Source organism: Pan paniscus, chromosome 6, assembly GCF_029289425.2.
Source record: "Pan paniscus chromosome 6, NHGRI_mPanPan1-v2.0_pri, whole genome shotgun sequence".
In the NCBI taxonomy this organism is placed as follows: Eukaryota; Metazoa; Chordata; class Mammalia; order Primates; family Hominidae; genus Pan; species Pan paniscus.
In genome coordinates, this window is record NC_073255.2 from 140,459,692 (window position 1) to 140,482,783 (window position 23,092).

The 23,092-nt window shown below is 37.2% G+C and overlaps 1 protein-coding gene across 3 annotated transcripts in view; it reads right to left on the bottom strand.

The window, feature by feature from the left end:
* The window catches only part of RELN (reelin), a 520,521-nt gene that overhangs the window by 127,129 nt on the left and 370,300 nt on the right, over positions 1 to 23,092 (bottom strand). For all 3 annotated transcript variants that reach the window (XM_003825720.5, XM_055114793.2, XM_063606317.1), the window contains exons 21-27: positions 19,490 to 19,682; positions 18,578 to 18,690; positions 11,926 to 12,063; positions 10,884 to 11,070; positions 3,250 to 3,455; positions 1,128 to 1,299; positions 490 to 690 (exon numbers count right to left, since the gene is read on the bottom strand). In XM_003825720.5, coding sequence (XP_003825768.3) covers positions 490 to 690; positions 1,128 to 1,299; positions 3,250 to 3,455; positions 10,884 to 11,070; positions 11,926 to 12,063; positions 18,578 to 18,690; positions 19,490 to 19,682 — 1,210 coding nt within the window. The remainder of the gene's footprint in view (positions 1 to 489; positions 691 to 1,127; positions 1,300 to 3,249; positions 3,456 to 10,883; positions 11,071 to 11,925; positions 12,064 to 18,577; positions 18,691 to 19,489; positions 19,683 to 23,092) is intronic.

Genomic DNA, 23,092 nt, shown 5'->3' on the forward strand with positions numbered 1-23,092 from the left:
TGTTATCACAGAGCTGAAAAACAAGAAGCTTTTAAGAGAACAATGATGACTGGAGTAAAAATTTACTGAATTTAAGTAAGATAATTTGTTTGAAAATAATACAGCAAAAGCATAAAATACCTTGTAAGTTCAAATACCACTAGTAAGATGAAAAGGACAACTTATTCGTCATCGTTTAGAAGATTGAGATTCATTAAGTCACAATCAGATTGAAGTTCTAAAAGTCAATTTTATTTTTAATTCTGGTAGACTTCCTTGAGTACCTAAAGAAATGGTATACCCACAACTTTTGGGACTCCTTAAAAAGTAATAACTGCTTTCGAGTAGAGCTGAAAAGCTTCGCAATTCTAACACTGTTAAGCTTTCGTACAGGTGAGTCCCTTCTTTAATAGAATATGAAAAATTTGTGTTCTTTGTGAGTTCCACTTATACATCTAGAAGATATTTTACTCCTTAACTTGCTCTGGGAAGAAGCTTGTGCATAAATACCTTGAACTGTAGCACATATCCAGGTTTCAGGGTCAAATCTCGAGTTACTGCAAATCGATCTCCATCTGATTTTCCAAATATCATTGCTGATGGTGTGGCAGCACAGAAGGTTTCATTTTTAACCATTCCTTCATTAGCCAACATCAACCACACACTCATCTGATTCATAGGGTAATCAAAAGCTGGCTTCTCATAAAAGTTCTAATAGAAACAATACAAATAAAACAAAAGGCAATTTGATAGCTTTGAAAACAACAAAGGAATTTTCATTTCATGACATGCTGGGCCATGTACCATTTGCATTTCTAGGAAAACACAGAAGAATCTCTATTTTTTTTACTGCTATTAACTTTTTCTCCTGATGATTCAACAACTGAAAGTATTTTACCACTGTGTATCTAATCATTTTATAAACACACTAACGATTTTGCTTGATGATTTAACCAGACTTCAGTCTTTTTTACATCTAAATTATCTGTGAAGTGGTAGCATAGAGAGGTAACAAAAAATTAAGTACAAGCCCTTAAACTTATATTATACATTCAGTGTCAAGCACTAAATCCTTAAGGAAATGAGTTCTTTATGCCATTCACTTTTATAATTATCTGTCTTCTTGGAGTTCAGACATAGGAGAATACCTGAGGTAAAGTTGGATTGATAACTGGGATGATCTGCTTCTGCTTCTCGGACAGAATGATGATGTCATCGACTGCCCACTGGTCATAGTCCTCCCCTGAGAACACGGGCTGCCACCAGCGGAACCTGGTGCAAGGGGTCTTGGCAGCAGCTGGAAGCTCCAGATAGACAAATCTGAATAAAAGTAAATCATTTACGGTTGGGAAAACAAAAGCTGTGCTTTTTTTTTTTCAGCTATTAAAACAACAAGGGTAACAACAAGAGAAAAGTTTTGTTTGGTTTGATCTCAATATTTTTCAAAAGCTTGTAAGTTTGGACATATCAGATTTGAGGTTTAACCTTGTAGGCAGGTTTAGTCCTGGTCATGTTTATTTCATTTGGAATTGTATCTTTTGGAGAAGAGGGAGAATATTTCAACTGAGTTTGAATCATTGAACTATATCTTTTGACTACCATGACAATGGTCGTAACTTTTTAAAGAAATATCAAGATAAAATTGTTTAATATTATTACACGAAGATAACATTTAACATTTTTTTCAAAGGAATTCTTTCTCATTGTGGGAAAACATAAAAATGCATTAAAAATGAAACATAAATTGCCCATAATCTATTATACAGTGTTGGCTTCTGTTAACATTTTGATGTATCTCATCACAGCTTATAATCTTTTATATAGGCAAGGCATTATATGTATAATTTGGTGATCTACATTTTAAAACTTAACATTACATCATAAGTACATTCTCATGTTAGTAAAACTATATTTTAAGATAATTTTGTGTATATAATTTTTCATCACAAAGACATGCTATTCTGCAATTTGAGGAAGCCATTACATTTTTATTTACCTATAAAGTTACCTAGTCATCTTACTGAACTCTCAATAATTTCAGATTCACATATTACTTGGAAAAAATAATTTGAGTTATTTAAAATTATTGTTTAAGCCAGTTTGGCACCATTATCAATTCCCTCTCTACTATATTGCATCTAGGAGAATCTCACAAGGCTTCATCTCCCACCCTTTTCCTATGATATCTCTCGTTTCATCCAGTTGCCTTTTTTCTGTTTTCTCCTTCTCCCCTAAATCCCTTAGAAGAAATGCTTTCTGTTGGTCTGTTTGCATGTCTACTTATGTTTTATCATGGAAAGTTCTGTCACCTTAAAATGACCTAATACTTTAAAAAGTCATACTTATGAACCTTCAATCTACAAAATAGGTATGTTTAAGTAAAATGTTTAAAACATATTCAGTCTGTAAGAACTGGGTTTATATAGTCTTAAATAATTTTTTTTCAATAAACAAGTCTCATTTGTAAAATGAAAACAGGGACAAGATCCATATATTAAAACTTAATAGTAGTCAACATACAAAAAATTATTTTTTTGTTAAAATGAAAATACAGAGATTATAAAAAGGAGTATTCTAAAATACTATCATTGAATAGACTTTAATACTTATATAAAATATAAATACAGAATTTCAAAATACTACATAATTGCAAAAGAACTAAATTTAAATACATATAAATACATTGCCTGGTACTGGTATTAGTATTAAACACGAGTCATCTCCCCAAACTCTTCAACAGTCATTGCCTAAGATATTTTATTACATATATTCCCAATACATCAAAATTAAGACAGGGATAGGCCAGGGCAAAATTTTTAGAAAATCTGAGCTCTATACACTGTTTAGGGATAGCCCTGGGTGCAGCCATGTGAAACATTTTAACAAAAAAATCCATCTTACTGTTAAATCTAAGAGCTAAGCATAATTTGTGTGTGTATTAAAAATAATCAAAGAAGCCTGCAAATGGGAAAATGAGCATGGAACATCCCCATATTCCATGGTTTCTTTGAGCAAACAGTGGTTACGTATCTTGCTTTTCTTCTAGTCACAAGCTTTAAAAAATCTTTAAAAATTCAAACATGAATACAAATGCTTTCTGTCCAGTCACTTAAGTGAAATAAAATCTTTATATACTGGGTTATCATTCATGTTAAATTTTTATAGGTTTGTCTATTTTTGTAACAGTTAACATTTTGGAAACACATCAACAATGATTTAACCTTTACCATTCCTGGAAACTAATGCGAGGACCATCAGGTGGGTAGTTACCTGGGTTTGCTGAAGTCTGAAAAGTACATCTCTGCTAGCAGGTGCCACTGGATGCCCCCATTGTTGCTGTACTGAAGGAGGACGCCCTCCTCTCTGCTGTCAGGCTTGTTGCATGAAGCACTCTCTCCGCCTATCTGGATGTAGAACTGGACAAAGTCCACCCAAGAAGTATCCAGGTCCCAACTCACCAGCTGTCTTTTCCCAGCCTTTCAGAAAAGAAGAAAAATCAAATTCAGTAATCTGGGAGTTCTTTGGCATTTTGTTGTTTCAGTTCCAAATTCACATGGACATCTTAGCACTATGTGGAAATGGTCTCGTCCCCATTTATTGTGGAGAGAGGGGAGTCATGCCATTTAGTTGTTTCTGATCCGACTACGGTAACTGTTGCTGGATACCTTTGGTTAATGTCTACATTACTGATTCCCAGGCTGGGTTATGAGAGACCCTTGGGAATTGCTAATTACACAAGGAGTACTAAAAAGCTTTTTTTAAAAAAAACACATGAAAAAATGCTCATCATCACTGGCCATCAGAGAAATGCAAATCAAAACCACAATGAGATACCATCTCGCACCACTTAGAATGGCAATCATTAAAAAGTCAGGAAACAACAGGTGCTGGAGAGGATGTGGAGAAATAGGAACACTTTTACACTGTTGGTGGGACTGTAAACTAGTTCAACCATTGTGGAAGTCAGTGTGGCGACTCCTCAGGGATCTAGAACTGGAAATACCATTTGACCCAGCCATCCCATTACTGGGTATATGCCCAAATGACTATAAATCATGCTGCTATAAAGACACATGCACACGTATGTTTATTGCGGCATTACTCACGATAGCAAAGACTTGGAACCAACCCAAATGTCCAACAATGATAGACTGGATTAAGAAAATGTGGCACATATACACCATGGAATACTATGCAGCCATAAAAAATGATGAGTTCATGTCCTTTGTAGGGACATGGATGAAATTGGAAATCATCATTCTCAGTAAACTATCGCAAGAACAAAAAACCAAACACCGCATATTCTCACTCATAGGTGGGAATTGAACAATGAGATCACATGGACACAGGAAGGGGAATATCACACTCTGGACTGTTGTGGGGTGGGGGGAGGGGGAAGGGACAGCACTTGGAGATATACCTAATGCTAGATGACGAGTTAGTGGGTGCAGCGCACCAGCATGGCTCATGTATACATATGTAACTAACCTGCACAATGTGCACATGTACCCTAAAACTTAAAGTATAATAAAACAAAAAATTAACGAAAACATTCCAAATCCTTCCTTTGCATATTTCCTCTAGGCAGAACAATGCAGATGAAAGACCATCTATTTGAAATCTGTTGGAGCTGGGTTTGAATCTCAGCCCATTATTCATACTGATCACTAGCTGTGTGACCTTTCTGAGCTTTTATTTTCCTCAAAGGTACAATATGGATAATAATACCTTCCTCATATGGTGTTGTGACAATTAGATGAAATAATATGTTGCATGGAACTTGCTAGTACACAGCATGCCTTACAGAGGGAACATCCTCTCCAGAGATATGCCCCTGACCCTCCTGTCCTGTGGGCATTAAAGTAGACCAGGCAAGGTAGAAGCTTCTTGACAAAAAGAAAGAGTACTTGAGACCAGGCGCGGTGGCTCATGCCTGTAATCCCAGCACTTTGGGAGGCCGAAGTGGGTGGATCACCTGAGGTCAGGAGTTTGAGACCAGCCTGGCCAACATGGTGAAACCCTGTCTCTACTAAAAATATAAAAATCAGCCAGGTATGGTGGCACACGCCTGTAATCCCAGCTATTCAGGAGGCTGAGGCAGGAGAATCACTGAAACCTGGGAGATGGAGGTTTCAGTGAGCTGAGATAAGGCCACTGCACCCCAGCTTGGGTGACAGAGTGAGACTCTGTCTCAAAAAAGAAAATAAAGAGTACCTGAATCGAATCTCTCAGGATCCTAGTCTCCTTCCCTTCTCTCTCACAAACAGAAGTTAGGAGAGATCATTTAAATAAATTGTTGCAACCACTAAATGGTCTCTGTGTCTTAAAAGTGTTACAAATTTCCTGAAATCCAGGAACGTGCTTCCTTTGCTTAGTGAGTCCCCTGCAGGTCACAGTCCTGTGGTGAGGTGTCAGATAGAAATTAACAAGGTTTGTCATTGTTCCTGTTGTTCAAAATTATTTCAGCTAATGGGGCTGAAGAAAGGTTTGCTTATGAGAGTCTTCCACCTAAACAGATTCTTCCAAAGCTCATCCATGGATTTCTCTTGAGCTGCTGTCTGAGAGTTCCCAGGAAGTTCAATTAAAAGTCGGGAAGAAAACCTGAGATAATATACATAGTATTACAGAAAAATGGCTCTCACACTTAGGATTTAAACTCTAATCCACTAAGTTAATTAAGAAAGGGTTTCGGTTATTAGAAGTCACAGGGGAAATAACTGGGGTTAATTAAAAGACTATACTGCTACTGATAGGTCTAAAGCCAATTAAGAGTTTTCAAAATAAACAAGGGTGCTAGCAAAATGAGAACCGAAGTTAATTCAGAGACAGAAACTCATTCTTTGGAAGTCTCAATTTTAGGTATGTATTTGAGGAAATCTTGTAAGTTACATGCATTTTTAAGTTGTTATATATGCCTCTTAATTTTTCCTGTTGTTGATTTGAAATATTGTGAGGACAACTCAGAGATCCTAGCATTTTCAACCCTCAGGATCATTACAGGAAGAATGATTTTTGGAAGAAAAACTATAGAACCTAGCAGGTTAATTCCAGTCCAGCAAACTCCTATGAAAAATCTGGCATGTGGAAATGAGCCAGAAGGATAAAGATCTAAGGTGAGGGGAATTATAAAAATCCAGTTATCACAATTAGTTGGTTGAAATGATTGCTCTACTGTGAAATTCAGAGTAGTGTTGTTTTTCCAGGAGACTATGGTGTTAGTCTTCAGAGGTTTTGAAAGAATGTTTTGTGGGATTTTTGTAAATGATGGAAAATATCACACAAATGCTTAGTTTGGCACTGAAAGTGTTTTTTCCTAGAGAATAGCACAAATCATTTTCTTTTGTTTGGTGACCTGAAATGCTGAACATTGTTTTAAAGGAAGAAAAAAGAAAAGGGAAATGGCTCATGGCAAAGTTTTTGCCAGAATTCAGAATTCAATGTAACATATGCTTTGCGGTTTTTCTGTTACGCTGTGATGAATGTATTTATGTGTATATGTGTAAACACATGTAATGTGTGTGTGCGCATATGTGTTGGAGTAATAATATTGTGCCATTCCTGGTATATGGAAAATGGCCTCCAATTTCCCCCCAAATTCTAGGTTAAAATGATTTACTGCTTTAAGGGTTTAGCTAAAATAAAACAAGTTTTAACAGGTAAGGCTTTCAGAATCTAGAACGTTTATAACAAAACCTCCAAAACATTTCATGACTAATCACCTTTTGCTTTCCATTAAAGTCTTTCTAAATTAATCAAAATGTCACTAGAAAGCAATTCTATTTACTTGAAAATAACCATTTCTTTAGAATCTTTTATTGTTTCCCAATTTTCTTTCTTTTTTTTTTCATTCATTTATTCAGTCTTTCTTCAACAATTATACCAGGCAGAACACCATGTGTTATAAAAACAAAAATGAAGGGATTCACAGACTTCTGGCAGAGACAGGAATGGCAACTGAGGGCTGCAGACCCAGTTCTGATTTCTTGTCAAGCCCCATTTAGTCATATGATCACTTATTAATTTTCCAATCTATTTAGTCTCAAGAGTATGTATTGATTTGTAAATGTCTAGTGCATGACATGCATTTCTGAGCTGAACACCTTAGCCAGAGTTTGGCTCAGTCTGTGGGACTCCACATTCTGCTTGGTATTGTGAGGATGAAAATTTAAATATGATCTTTATATGTAAAAATCAGAGAGGAATTCTAAGAAAAGAGAGAAGTACAGTTTGCCAGAGCTCCAGAAAGCTTCAGGGAGGCAGTGGGATTTGAACAAGACACCGAAATTTTATGTGAATGCAGAGAAGATTAAAGGCATAATGGTAGGCAGTGGCAAAAATTTGGATGGTGAGAAGAGCTTTGTGGCTGGAGCAAAGGGCTCATGCCTAGAAAACGAATATAAGCTATGTAGTTAGAGCAGGAGTATCAGAGACCATCTTGAATATTTGTGATCGGATAGGGAAAGAATGAAGTATGTATGTATGCATGTATTATTTATTTATTTGAGACAGGGTCGTCCTCTGTCGCCCAGGCTGGAGTGTAATGGTGTGATCATAGCTCACCGCAACCTCAAATGCCTAGGCTCAAGTGATCCTTCTGCCTCATTCTCCTGAGTAGTTTGGAGTACAGGCATGCCCCACTATGCCCAGCTAATTTTATTTTATTATTTTAGAGACAGGCTCTTGCCATGTTGCTTGGGATGCTCTTAAACTCCTAGCCTCAAGTGATACTCCACCTCAGCCTCACAAAGTGCTAGAACTACAGGTGTGAACCACCACATCTGGGTGGTGATAAGTTTTAGATAATATGATCTAGGCTGGTGGGCAAATGGTCTAAGGAGCCCTTCCTTTGGGTTACTGCCCCTTCACTTCAACATGCTTGCTGGTGGGGGCTGCCAGACAGTGTATCCACCTTGCTGCCAAACAAGTGAGTGCATGAATCTGGCTATACAATTATAGCACACCATTCCTCCCAGGACACTGTGACTGGCCGCCAGGAGTCTTCCCTGTTTTTTCCTATGGAGCTGGTTGGAAAGCCCTGTGGCTGTGGTTCCATTCTCATAGTGAGAGCTGGCCTGCAAAACGCGTCTACTCTTTCAAATCGGGTCTACTCTTAAGGGGAAAGTTCTGTGAGCTTCAAAGTTACTGGCTCCAGGTCTCTCTTGCACCAGTCCCATTTAAGCCCTCCTTGTGTTTTCCCTCCCATAAATCAAATTTCTCCCTTTTTTTTTTTTACTTAAGATAGTTCCTCTTACTTAGAATTCAAAACAGTTCTGAATGAATCAACAGAAAAAAGTAAAATATAACCCAGGGATATTTTGACAAAAATTTAGGGGGAAAGCTGAATTGGAAGGGGCAGAGAATTTTACTTTTGAAATGATGATTTTTAGTTAGTTGCAGGGCATAAATGTGAAAATATTCCATAAGACAAATTTGGAATTTATTCTCATAAAATTCAGCTATGATACCTAACACATATGATCTCTTTCTGTGTTCCCAACATTATTCTTTACTCTTTACTTGCATCGACTTACTTATTCCTCTCAATATCCACTTTTCAGTCAAGAAACCTGAGATACAGACAGTTGTTATAACTTTGCAATGTGAACCAATCAATAAATTTTGGAGCCCAGATAGTCTGTCTGACTTCAGAGATCATCTTGAATTAAGTGGAAGAAATATTGATATGTAACCCTTTACATGTTAAAATGTGTGTGTGTGTGTGTGTATGTGTATGTGTGCTTACTGGGGTGTCTGAGTACATACTGGTAAAAGAGTCACAATCTTACTTTAAAATTGATGCTTATAGGACCACAACCTTTCCATTTCTGAACAATTATACAGGGGATCCAGATATGTGCAATGCATTTTGATAACTGAGCGACTATTATCTTTAACAATAATAATCAGGGGAGGACCTTCCAAGTCAACGGATAGGAAATACTGTTAAATGGGCTCCTTTCCTGATTTTCTATAATCCTCTATCTTGTTTACTTGCTGTTTCTTTGTTCTTCACCTGCATTAAAACAAAACCTGCAGCTATTTTTGTATTTGCATAAATTAACACATCTTGGATTTCTGCCCAGATTCTACAACATATCAGCCCTGTAGCATATCACTCACACCTGTCTACTTGTTACATGCTGTAAAGTGGGACACCTCCAATTGCCTCAGAATTGGTGGCTATATTACCTGCTTGAAAGAAGTGATATTACACACTCCACATTCTAAAGATTAGGGTTAGACACATTGCTCAGGTTGGATACTGGACCTGCCCTCTTTTTAGTCCCTTTCAAGACTATATAAGGAGACAGATTGGAAAAGAGAAAAAGAATGTCCTGCCTAGACTGCAGTGAGGGAGGAGAGAGAGGTGGTTACCCCTCTCGCATCCCTAACCAAGCGACACAGGTTGAGGTATTCCAAGAGCATCAATTTTAGTGATTCTGGTTGGCACCTCAGTCCTTCGTTGGTTTCTAGCAATCTGCATGCCTAATCTGGTGCTACCACTAGGGAAGCTGACTACTGCAAGAAAAACTTTCATACAGAGTCCCATATCAGCAGATGCCACCAGCAGCCACCAAACCAAGTCAGAATAGGACCTGCGATGTCTGCCCGCCCCAGACAGCCGGTCAGTTCTCTAGGAACAGCTCTACATACCCCTACTGTCATCACTATTCCTCCTTCTTCCAATCATATTCCTAAAATTAATGGATTGACAGATTTAATAAACACATACAGAAGTGCTTCCTATATGTTATGAAGTGTTCTACATGATTTACCAATATTAACTCACTTAATCTACACACTAACCCTCATGAGGTAGACATTCCATATCCCTGCTTTACAGATGGGGAAGCTAAATCACCAGGAGGTTGAATAATGTGCTTCAAAAATCACTAGAAATACCATTTGACCCAGCAATCCCATTATGGGTATATACCCAAAGGATTATAAATCATTCTACTATAAAGACACATGCACACGTATGTTTACTGCGGCACTGTTCACAATAGCAAAGACTTGGAACCAATCCAAATGCCCATCAATGATAGACTGGATAAAGAAAATGTGGCACATACACCCCATGGAATAGTATGCAGCCATAAAAAAGGATGAGTTCATGTCCTTTGCAGGGACATGGATGAAGTTGGAAGCCATTATTCTTAGCAAACTAACACAAGAACAGAAAACCAGACACCACATGTTCTCACTCATAAGTGGGAGTTGAACAATGAGAGAACATGGCCACAGGGAGGGGAACATCACACACTGGGGCCTGTTGGGGGGTGGGGGACTAGGAGAGGGATAACATTAGGAGAAATACCTAATGTAGATGATGAGTTGATGGGTACAGCAAACCACCATGGCACGTGTATACCTATGTAACAAACCTGCACGTTCTGTACATGTACCCCAGAACTTAAATAGTTAAAAAAAAAAATCAAAGAATCATAAAGTGGTCAAATTGGATGGAAACAGGCAATCTGGCTCCAGAGTTGCTGCCCGTAACCTCTAAGCTCATCCCCTCTTTGCCCCCAGGCCTCACACTGACACACCCTCCAAAGGCCAGGGTGAGAAGAGACCAAAAGCCTTCCCTACGCAAACTTCCTCAATACACAAGCCTGGCTGGAAATGGAGGAAAGGAAAGCAATGGTATTTAAATCAGGTACAGGAGGATAGAAGTTTTAAACTGGCTTAACCTGATTTTTTAGTAACCAAAAACAGTAATTAAAAAAACAACAAGAATTTCCCAAGACATAGCTAAGGAATAGGAATTTGATAGAGCCCAGTCAAAAGCGGGGAACGTGGGGAACAATAAAACCATTTCATATTTGTACATTTGGAATTCAGAGTCTCATATTAAACTAGCCATTGCCCCGATGACTTATCCCAGCTGTTGGTCATACCTTGCTGAAGTACAGAGATGATCCAGAAGAGATGACACCACACCCTTGTTCTGGTTTTACAATTTCTCCCCCAATAACTTCTTGCCAGTCAGACTCCCAGCCATTCTGGTTCTCAAAATCTGACATAATTGCGGACGGAAGGGCAGCTTCTGGGTGGCATTCAGTGCCTTGGTACCCCTGGTCACACCTATGAGAGAGCAGGGCTGAGTAGGCAGGTTACAGGCTCACCTGCCAATGCAATGGCCCCCTGACCTCAACCATTTCCCATGTCTTACTTTTGCTCAGGTCTTATCATTCACACTAGATTTTTCCCTACAGTGTTAATCTGGGTATGTGGTAGTAACAACCCTCAGTTTTTCATACTCCCCTTAAAACTGATAGAATCTTTTCTTAAAAGAAATAATGCTGTAAGGGTAGAATTTGGGCATCAAGTATTTACGAAGGACATTGGTGTGTGTGCTTATGTGAGTGTGTGTTTGTGGGGGGCTGAGGGATAGTGGGATTTCCCTATTGCCTTAAAAAATCACATATAAATGTCTGTCTGCTCAACCAACATATAATTCAGGCAACATTTTATAGTTCCTTTTTCTGATTAAACTATGCCTTTTTTAGAGTCTTTAGGTATTCGAGTGTGTTCCTCTGTCCTCATTAGCAATAATCGCCATCTCCCCATGTATACAACCTTGAACTTCTGGTGAAGTGGTGTAAGATGGCATGCAGCAGGGTTTGACTAGTGCTCTAAGATTCTCAGTGGATGAAAAGGGAAACAATGGCAAGGCTCTTTTAATAAACTCTGACGTTGAAGCTCAGGAGGCCTTGTCTTGAGGTTAGAGTTTGAGATTTAGAATATATGGTTTCATACTTATTTTAATGCAACAATAGCTTTTACATCTAAAATACAAACAGAAAGGAGGACTTGTTTCTTTTGGCTATGTCATTATTTATCGGTCTCTCCATGTCACTCTGATGACAACTGCTGTGGTATCCTCCAGCCACAAATCTTGAGAAGCATGGACCTCATCGTGCTTTCTGGTGCACATACCTGCATATGCCGTGATCGCATGAGCCATGCCCACTGCACATGTTGGGGCACTGCTGCCCAATGTAAATGCTGTCCAAAGCCCACTCGTCTTGAGCTGTGTAATAGCTCTGGCTCCAGCGGAAACGGGTAGCACTGGACCTAGAAACACGGTATGGTATAACAAAAACTGTTTCAACCTTTCAGCAGTGACATTAGCAAAGAATGTCAGAGTCCAAAATCTTTCAGCTAACTAACTTTCTGGAACTTGAGCTTAGCTGCCATCATTTTTCTTTAATTTCCACTCAATTATTGTTCAATGCAACAATTCTATCGTGAAAGAAAGTTAAAGAGAAATCTGTCTATTGGATGCAATTCAATCTTAATTTGAGATGTTTTAAAGAAAAACACAGTATCAGATTTTGTTGGTTGCACAGATTTGTTGCTAGAAAAAGTACTAAGAAAGAACATTAAAAAATAAAGACATCTACTAAACTGAACCTATCTTTCTTTTTTTTTTTTTTTTTTGAGACAGAGTCTCACTCTGTTGCCCAGGCTGGATTGCAATGGTGCGATCTCGGCTCACTGCAACATCCGCCTCCTGGGTTCAAGCCATTATCTTGCCTCAGCCTCCCAAATAGCTGGGATTGCAGGCACACACCAACATGCCTGGCTAATTTTTGTATTTTTAGTAGAGACAGGGTTTCACCATGTTGGCCAGGCTGCTCTTGAACTCCTGACCTCAGATAGTCCACCCGCCTTGGCCTCCCAAAGTGTTGGGATTACAGGCGTAAGCCACCGCGCCCTGCCAACTGAGCCTTTTATAGACAAAAATGTAAGATGTTTAACCTTAGAGTAATAGAATTTCTTACAATAAATACAGTAGTTATTAGAACATTTTCAGCTAGTTCGTAATATAAGACAAAAGTTTTGTTTGGGGGTATTGTTTTGGGGTTGAGGTGACATACCACAATGTACTATATTACAAAGAAGAATATCTGGATGCTAAATTCTGCTTATTTCTGAAACACTAACTTGCCTGAGTTTCATGGATAAACTGATCTTAAGTGGGGATGAAAATTAAACAGTTCATTACACAGACAGAAACACTTGGGACCTTAATTCACTGAAACGAAATATAAAGTCCAGAGAAGTGGATATTTTGAGAGTAATGTCAAGAAGGTGTCTGTCTATTCATTGACTGCTATAAAACATTCTTTTAAAATTATAGCATATTTTTCACCTGTAGGAATTTTCAGGGACCTGTGGTTCTTTTGGTCAATGGGCTAAATGAAACAAAGAAACAAAACATGATTTGCAAAATTACTGTGTATGCTCAGTTCCACTGAAGGAACCTTTCCCAAGCACACTATATACAGATACCCTTGATCTGAATGATCTAAATGATCCATTAAAGTCTATTGCATCAATTACCCACATATTAAGTACTCCCTAAGTACATAACAGACTGTTAAAATTCCGACTAAGCCTTTATTGTTTATTTTATCAATGATCTGTGACTAATAGGTTGTATTTTCATTCCTAGTAGGATAATACCAGGATTCACAGAGATGCATCCGGTAGACACAGGGTTGCTGCATATCAGTGCTTGTCATGGAACATACGATGGGACAGATGCACCATCTCCTCTATGGTAATCAGTTTATATTTGTAATCAAACAGCCATCACAATATTCACAGTCCCACTAAGAAATGGTTTTTAGAAAAGCCTACTATAAAAGTAGATGCATTATCTTAGAGCAGAGAGCGCTACAGAATAGACGTAAATAAGACTTATGCACCTTGTCATCCTGAAAAGGAAAGCTGAGTTTACTCTTTTAAGATAGATTTTAATCTGATTCAAGTCCACGGCCATGGGTGACTAGATTGTGAGCTCTTTGGGGATAGGAATATCTTTAGTCTCCATAGTTTGCACAGGAACAGAATAAAGTAGGTGTCCAAAAAAGTTTGCTAAAACAGTAAGTCAGTGAGTGGATGAACAGGTCAGTAAAGGGCAGCCTGCTTATGGCTTCTGTAGGTGACGGAATGAAGAATGTACTAGTAGTTGGGGGACAAGGCCCCCAGGACTCTGGTTCTGCAACTTAGCAGCTGTGTGACCTTTAGTGAGAAATATAAGCCTTCAGGGGCTTGTAGTTCCTCACCTCTCAAATAAAAGGTTTGGGCAAACTAATTTCTAAGATCCCTTCCAGCTCTCAAATATAATGATTCCTCTGCTGGTATGTTGACCAAGTGACAATTTATTTTCTTTACAGTTACATGCCTATAAAAAACCCGTGGCCCCCATTAATTTGAGATTTTTTCACTTCCAAATGTGAAAATGGGCATGGGGAAGGGTTTCAGAAACTTGTCTTAGGTTACATAGTTTATGCTTCTAAACAGTCACATGCGGACACATTCTAAATTGTTTTCCTATGTAAATTAATCCTTATATGCATCTTATGAACTTTTAAAAAAGATACTATTTCCTTAGGACACAAAACTTCAAGGGGACAATTCCATTTAAAACCACAATCCGGTATGTGATGTTCCCCTTCCTGTGTCCATGTGTTCTCATTATTCAATTCCCACCTATGAGTGAGAACATGCGGTGTTTGGTTTTTTGTCCTTGCGATAGTTTGCTGAGAATAATGGTTTCCAGTTTCATCCATGTCCCTACAAAGGACATGAACTCATCATTTTTTATGGCTGCATAGTATTCCATGGTATATATGTACCACATTTTCTTAATCCAGTCTATCGTTGTTGGACATTTGTGGGGTGGGGGGAGGGGGGAGGGATTGCATTAGGAGATACACCTCATGTTAAATGATGAGTTAATGGGTGCAGCACACCAACATGGCACATGTATACATATGTAACAAACCTGCACGTTGTGCACATGTACCCTAAAACTTAAAGTATAATAATAAAAAAAAACCCACGATCCACAGTTTAATGTGCTAATGTTAATTAAGAGAAAAGGCAAGAAAAAGAGATTGAATATTGGCTTCAGTTTTATTGAGAAAAAAAATTCGTTGTGTGAGCAATCTCCAGCTGTCACACGTGAGAAGACAAGGTGCAAAGTCTCTGATCTGCAGCGGTATCATTGCTGTGTCTCTCCCTCAATACAAATATTTATTTATTTATTTATTTATTTATTTATTTTTTTAATTATACTTTAAGTTTTAGGGTACATGTGCACATTGTGCAGGTTAGTTACATATGTATACATGTGCCATGCTGGTAACTATCGCAAGAACAAAAAACCAAACACCGCATATTCTCACTCATAGGTGGGAATTGAACAATGAGATCACATGGACACAGGAAGGGGAATATCATACTCTGGGGACTGTGGTGGGGAGGGGGGAGGGGGGAGGGATAGCATTGGGAGATATACCTAATGCTAGATGACGAGTCAATACAAATATTTAAATTGCCAAGTTTTTCTTTCTCTCCCTCTCAAAACTAAGTAATCTTAGGAAGAAAATCTTGTCCACTTTGGATTGAGTCTGAAGGCAGAACTACTGTTGTGTGGGTCATGAAATGAAGTTGACTTGCATTTAAAATCTAAACTCTCCGGATTCCCCAAAGCAACAAAACTTGACCCCTTTATTTGATTTTTCCTTCCCATATAACTTGAAGACTGAAATGAAACAGTATTGAATCATCTCTTCATAGTTAGGTTACCTGAGGAATCAAGGTAAATGAAGGCTGACTAAATTGTATTTTCCACCTTCAGAGTTCCTGTAATTACATTTACCCAATTATTCTGAAACTCATTCACTCATTAGGTGTTGATTTGTTTATGAAGTCAGCGACTGATAGCTGTTTGGGTCTCATCAGGCCATGTTCTTATGTAAATGTCTCTCATAAAAACAAAATTAATTTTCATTAGGTAACAAATGTTCATACACAATATAATTTCTCTACACAGGTATATACATTCAGTATTTCCATTCTAAGTTGCCCTATCTAGCACATTTCCCAAAGTTAACAAATATGTGATAATGCAGGGACCACATTTGCTTTTATGTATTCAATTTATAATTGCATACGTTTAAATCAAAACGGCAGAACAAAGATTTGGCCAAAAAAAGATCACTGCTACAAACTGCATTCCCTTTCCCCAATGCTTGAGAAAAACCTGCTATTTGCAAAGGTTTAAAATTATCAAAATAAATAAAGTTATCAAGACTTCCAAGGAATGTAAATATACTTTATTTTTATGGCAGAGCTTTTAAGCATTATAGATCCAAAAAAATGACAATAACTAGTAGAATATGATTTTTTTTGAAATGTAGCAATAATGTTTAGTTTAAATATTAGTCAGTAGGAATGTTAAGATAAATATTCTGCTGGATTGTTTTTAAAAAAATATTTTCACTTTTTTTTTCTAGGGCTTTGAAGGAAATTTGGAAAAGCAGAATTAAATTACTTGTTACATATACTTAAAGGTAAATGGTCTGGGGAATAATTTAGTAGAAAATTTATCTAACATCATAATATTAACAATTTATTAAAAGAGATACTTTAAAATAAAACATATCTTTAGCACATTGAGGCTCATCAAGTTAAAATTCTGTTTAATTCCCCAATGTCCAATAAGCACAACTACTACCTGCCAGGTACTCCAGGGAATTTAAACGCTTATGGGTTAATATATTTCCTTTCAGTGTGTGTTTAACACTGAAGACAATTAACCTTTTCTGACTATACTAAAACTTTCAGCTTGGTGTTGCTATCTTTTGAGCTAGAAAATAATAATGCAGCACACAATTTGAGTGTCAAAGAACCTGCAAAGGCTTTTCTGATAAGGACAACACTTTCTGAATTTGCCTAAGCTACATTAAATAAGAACAATAGTTCATAATGTTTCTAGGGACAAAAAGACATCTCTAAAATATACTATTAGGCCAGGCGCGGTGGGTCATGCCTGTAATTTCAGCATTTTGGGAGGTCAAGGTGGGTGGATCACCTGAGGTCAGGAGTTCAAGACCAGCCTGGCCAACATGACAAAACCCCATCTCTACTAAAAATACAAAAATTAGCTGGGTGTAATGGGGCATGCCTGTAGTCCCAGCTACTTGGGAGGCTGAGGCAGGTGAATCACTTGAACCCGGGAAATGAAGGCTTCAATGAGCCAAGGTCGCACCACTGCACTCCAGCCTGGGTGACAGAGCAAGACTCTGTCTCAAAAAAAAAAAAAAAATACACTATCAGTAGTACTTTACCATCATAATTTTGAAAGTGTGCTTCACATGTCAATGAGTAAAAAACAATTTTTATGTGAGGGAAATATACTTAATTGTAAAATAATGAAAAAATAAACCTCAGTAGCTCTGCTTTGAGTATGACCAGTATTTCCATTGTTTGAAGTGTTGTTTTGCATACATTTGACATATATGCTTGGAATACCATTGAAATTAAATAAAACTCTTGATTATATTCCCAGCAGTAGACATAAAAAAGTAGAATGCTAGAGAAAGTAGCAACTTGTTATACAAAGCATTAGTAGAGTATCTAGGAAATGGCTCACAGTTGGAAACAGAAAAATCTGTGGAAATCAAATTTCAAGCATTGTATTCCAACTGACATAATAATGCATCCTTCAAAATAATCAAATAGGCATTTTTACATAATGCAGGAATTCAATCTTCAACTAAAGGCATAAAAATAACTCTAGGTTGGTATCTAACCAATTGTTTTTGTGTAGAGTCTAACTTTTATATAAAATAATCTGAGAAGGTTTATTTAGTAATTTTCTTTTTACAAAAGAGCAATTGTTAGGCAGATACTACAGAATAATATAATACTTATCTCTTTTATGCTTTTTCTTCTGCACAAATTACAGAATCTTAGAACTACAGGACTGGAGGGACCTGTAAGATCATGTAATTAAACCTTTTCATTATACTTACAAGGACCTGGCCTTGAAGAGGTTGTGAATGGTTAAGATCACGTGATTAATTAATCATTGGTAGAGCTATACTGAGAATTCAGGCCTTCTAATTTCTAGTCTAAGGATTTTTCTTTGGGTGATTTCATCCTGAACCAGGAATTGTTTAACTTTTTCCCCAAATATTACATCTTTTTGAGTGATCAATCTAACACAAAACAAGGTAATATTTGGGAAAAAACTATTGTGCTTTTTTCTTTCACACTATCAAATGTTTAACTTTTTTCCTAGTTTACTGAGGCCTCTGTTTCCTGGGAGATAATTTTTAGTGTTACTGAAAAAACATGAATAGAGAAAGGGTGTATATTAAGCTTTTGATTTCAAAAGTAAGGGTTTGCAATGAGAAAACAGCTTTGCAATCCAAATTACTTGAATTTCTAGATTCCTATATTCCTTTTTGTATGTCAAACTGAAAGTAACCGACTCATTGAGTTCTCCCATAAAAAGAAAAAGCTGGGGCAAGTAGGAAGGTCAGAGAAGGCTAGGACAGTTTGGAAACCACATTTTCATATTTGTCATTAGCTCTCTTTTTCAAATATCATTCACATAAATGAAAGGTTTTGGTCTTTTGATAATAAAATAAAAAGAATAAACATCATGCTATTGTGCCTAACTTGCCTTCATATTCAAGTCATACTTGAATCAATGGAGACAGAATTGAATCAAAAGGGATAGTCAAAGTTAAAGTGACAGCCATATCTAAAGATGTCATCTCACCAAGTTTTCTGGGGAAGAAGCACTATGACTCTTCTCCACTGCGTAAACTCACTGGCATGGTAAATACTTGCTGATGTAAATTCCTGACAACTTGGCATACTTGGAAGGCATTCCTGAAAGAAAGTTAGGCACAAATCAAACCCAGCTTCTGTTTTCCTCAGGTGAAATATGTCTACTCACCCACTGTAAGTGAAAAAGACCTCAGAGAAATCTAATGTCATAATCTTAACTATTTGTGATATGGAAACAACCCATGATTTTTCTTTTCATGAAGCTAAAACTTCATAGAAAGTCTTAAAATTATGTAAGAAATAATTTCAAATGAGGTGCCATAAAGAAATTCAGTATTTCCCAATACTCGCACATACAAACAGACATGGATTAGGATTCTGTTTTTAGGCCTGTTATCATAACACTGGCATTTGGTAAAAATTAGTTTATTCACTATGATATTTATCCATTTGTTGCAATGGCAGATTGCTAGGATATGTATGAATTTTATTCCAAGATGTATATATTTCTTCTTTGTTTCTAAAGACAAGAAATACCACATTCTTACTATGGTCTACCTATAGGTAGAGACAGATGAAGACACATTTATAAAGAAAGGGACACATTTATAAAGAAAGAGGGATAGAGAAAATAATACTCAAAACATCATTTGAGGGTAGCCAGTTTTGGAAGTTATTTTCATTTCTTTTTTATTTCCAATTATTCTTTAATATCTGTCGTGAAGAATGTGGCATTTTTGTAATCCTTTGCTGACTTTATGTTAATTCTAAGTTACTAATATTAAATAACACTGTTTCTTTTCAACCAAACCTAAACTTCTAGAACTGTAATTTTTTTTTTGGCTTCCTAGGTAAAAGGCAGAAGGTTACCTGTTACAAGGTTTAAGGAAACTAGACTTACTTCTTGGACGAGGTGCCAGGTAAGGCCGTGGTTGGTTGAGTACTCCAGCTTCACCTGGTTGTCCATGTGTGGGGTGTATTTCTGGCCACATCCCATCACCAAACTGAACTGAATCATATAGGATGCTCCTATCTGCATTGATTGTGTTTCCACATAGCGCATACTTGAGGCAAGTTTAGAATCTCCTGTAAAACTGAAAGAGACAGAGATGGAAATCAGAAAATTCTAAACACAATGTATTAGAGAAAAATTAAAGTCTTCACTTCACACTATATACCAAAATAATTTCATTTTACTTATTTAAACCTTGCCAAATTCTAGAATGGATTTCGGTCAATCTAATAAATGCAATTTGAAACAAGCTTTCAAAGATGAAACTTTTTTTAAAAAGTTAACATCTACAGTTGTCAAATGTACCTAAAATTGGGTACCCACTCATATATTGCTCATGAATATAAACCTTTTGACTCATTAATCTCACTTCTTGAAATCTATCCTGAGAAAATAATTTTAAATTTAGAGACAGTTTTTATAAAATACGAAAAGTATTACAGGATTACTGCTAATAGTAATTGGTAACAATGTCAATGTCAAAATGGAAGGCTTAAGTAAAATGGTAGAGCACTTGACAGAACATTATCTATCTTTCAAATACTTATAGATAATATAATCACATTAAAATGTATATGATTAAATAAGCCTTTTTTTTTTTTTTTTGAGCCGGAGTTTTGATCTTGGCTCACCGCAACCTCTGCCCCCCTGGTTCAAGCGATTCTCCTGCCTCAGCCTCCCTAGTAGCTGGGATTACAGGCATGTGCCACCATGCCCGGCTAATTTTGTATTTTTAGTAGAGACAGTGTTTCTCCATGTTGGTCAGGGTGGTCTCGAACTCCCGACCTCAGGTGATCCGCCCATCTTGGCCTTCCAAAGTGCTGGGATTATAGGCATGAGCCACCGCGCCCAGCCTGAAATAAGTCTTAAAAAGCCGTAAAATTATGCATGAAGGAAATTCACCAGAATGTTTGCAGTAGCTGTGTTTGGTGGCAGGAAATTTGCGATTTACAATTTTCTTTTTGTTTTCCTTATTTTTCAAATGGCCTTTACTGAAAACATCATAATATAGTTTTAATGGTTGTGTCTCAAATCAGTAAAATTCACGTCACGGGTCCCAATTAAGTACTACATAATTGCAAACTGTTTGAAGGCAGGCAAATTAATTTTTTAAGAGAAAACTGCTCAGGAGCTTGTAATCTATCACAGAAGATTAAAATATAGACATATTATATTATAGTTACATGAGTCAATGTAAATATTCCCAGGGTCAATCACACTAAGGTTTGTCCATCACAGTACTTGTTTCCGCTATTCTGAAGCAGTCTTGCAAATCCAGTTAAGAGACAGCAAATGCCACAACTTGTTTATTATTATTGTTAAAGATGTCTACCATTTGTGGAATCTCGGCCATGTCCTAAGACACAATACCCACATTACTTTCCTTACTTCCATCTTTCAGTAACTCTGTGTAGTAGGAGTAATTATTTCTTTTTAACAGATGAGAAAATGGGGCTAGTAAATGGGATACTCAATGGGAAATCAGCTTTGCCTGACTCTAAAGCTTCTTAACCAAAGACACTATATCTTTGTTTTTCTGTTACTGTAAGATTGGGAGAGAAAAAACACTGCAGTTTGGAATAATTTTTTTAATTTTTGTTTTGTTTACAGTGAATTTACAAATCACTAACTTTCAGTTACTATGCAATGATACTCTGATGTTAAAAATATAAAACCATGATTGCTGTTATGTGTTTGGATCCACAGGATGCAATCTGGAAAATATCAAGCTGTAGAATGCAATTTTTAGCAATATTGGAAAAATAAAAGAAATCAACACAGAATAAAAATCATAGTAAGCCGTAGAGGCACACACTTGTCTATACTGCTCCTAGGGTCTTTTAAGTAGGCAAAAGAAATCCCAAATGCTTATCTCTGTAAGAAATAGGCATTGCTTTTAGCTTCAAGAGTTAAATGTCTCTCTAAAATCCTTTATGAGGAAGATACTTAGAGGCAGCCAACTAGGCTTCATTTAAATTGTTTGCTTTAAAGATACACCAGTCTCCTGGGCATCAGGGGAGAAAGCCTAACAGTGCCTGGTAGTACATGGGCTGAAGGGTCTGCAAATGACAGAGCCAACAATGCTTTCTCACTCACGCCATGAACAGTATTTCCCCACCTGACAATTTCTGAAATAACTTAAGATTATTTTTACAATCAGCATCTTGTAAATTTCTCCCTTCTGAGATGGTTTCGTGTCCTGATAATTCTATACAGAAACAGAAGGAAATGCTGTGTTTTATAAATATTGCCTGCACCTAATGTTTGCATGATTACAAATGTAACTATGAAATTGGCTGAAGAGAGGAAGTATTCAATGCTGAGGAGAGTCATGTGCTCTGTGAGCTATTTTGGAATAGCTGATAACAGATTTTAAAGGTGCCAAGACACCAAGAGAGAAACAAGATAAAAATTACATAAAATAATAGATTAAATAAGCAAAATGAAGGCAGTTAAACAATGATAACCAAATTTTTGCTTAGCAACTGTATCTGTTCAACTGGTAGAATAGGAATCTAGAGTTATTTGGTGTCTCCCATTTCCTATTGCAAATGCTTTGGTGTGGACTGATCCAGCTGCCAGTCACAGCCTCTTCCTTTTAGTCACTATCCAGTGATTGGTCTAGGGGTGGCCATGTGTCCAGCAGTGGGTTCTCACCAATGAGATATAAGTAAAAGGTGGAAGGTGAATTTATCCATTTGGCTTTCATTATAAGTGTTTTAAAAGGGAATCAATGGAATTGGCTGCCATATCCTTTTCCCTGTTGCTCCTATGGTCATCTTTCCTCTCTAGGGGGCAGCAGCCATTTTGTGACAATAATGGAACATTATTAGATAAAGACCTCTCTGCTGAGACTGTGGAACAGAAAAGTGAGAGAGCCTGGGTCCCCAGTGTCCTTGTTAAGGTGCTCACAAGCCCAGGACTGCCTATTCTAGGACTGCTTGTGACAAATGACAGATAAGCCTCTTTACTTTCATTTATGTCACGGTCAGTCTTTTCTTGTTGTGTTTGTTGTAATCTAGAGCTGAATGCATTTCTAAGTGATACATCTGTCATACTTCCTGGTACCATATGATATCTATCCTGATGCCTTAATCTGAAGCAAAATAACACTGAAAAGCACTTTAAACTCCAGATCATTCATAGCATTAGTCTACTTGATTGTTTCTGGTTTATTCAAGACTGGCAGTGATACCGGGTCTGTTTTTTTTCACAGGCTATGAATTTCACAGACTGTGATCCTTTAACTTACAAAACTGCTCCTCTTTGCTGCTTGTCTAAATCAAGACATATTTATAAAGGCAAACATGAAGCTGAACTTCTTTTCTGTTACAATCATAGGAACAGAAAAGAACAGCCCACATCAGCATTTTGGGGAGAAATTCTGGAGAGAGAAGGCATTGGGAATCAGGAGGCTTGGCTTTATTTATATTGACTTGCAAGGGTGCCTCAAAAATAAAGCTCCTACATCTAATTGCGAGATTTAATGAG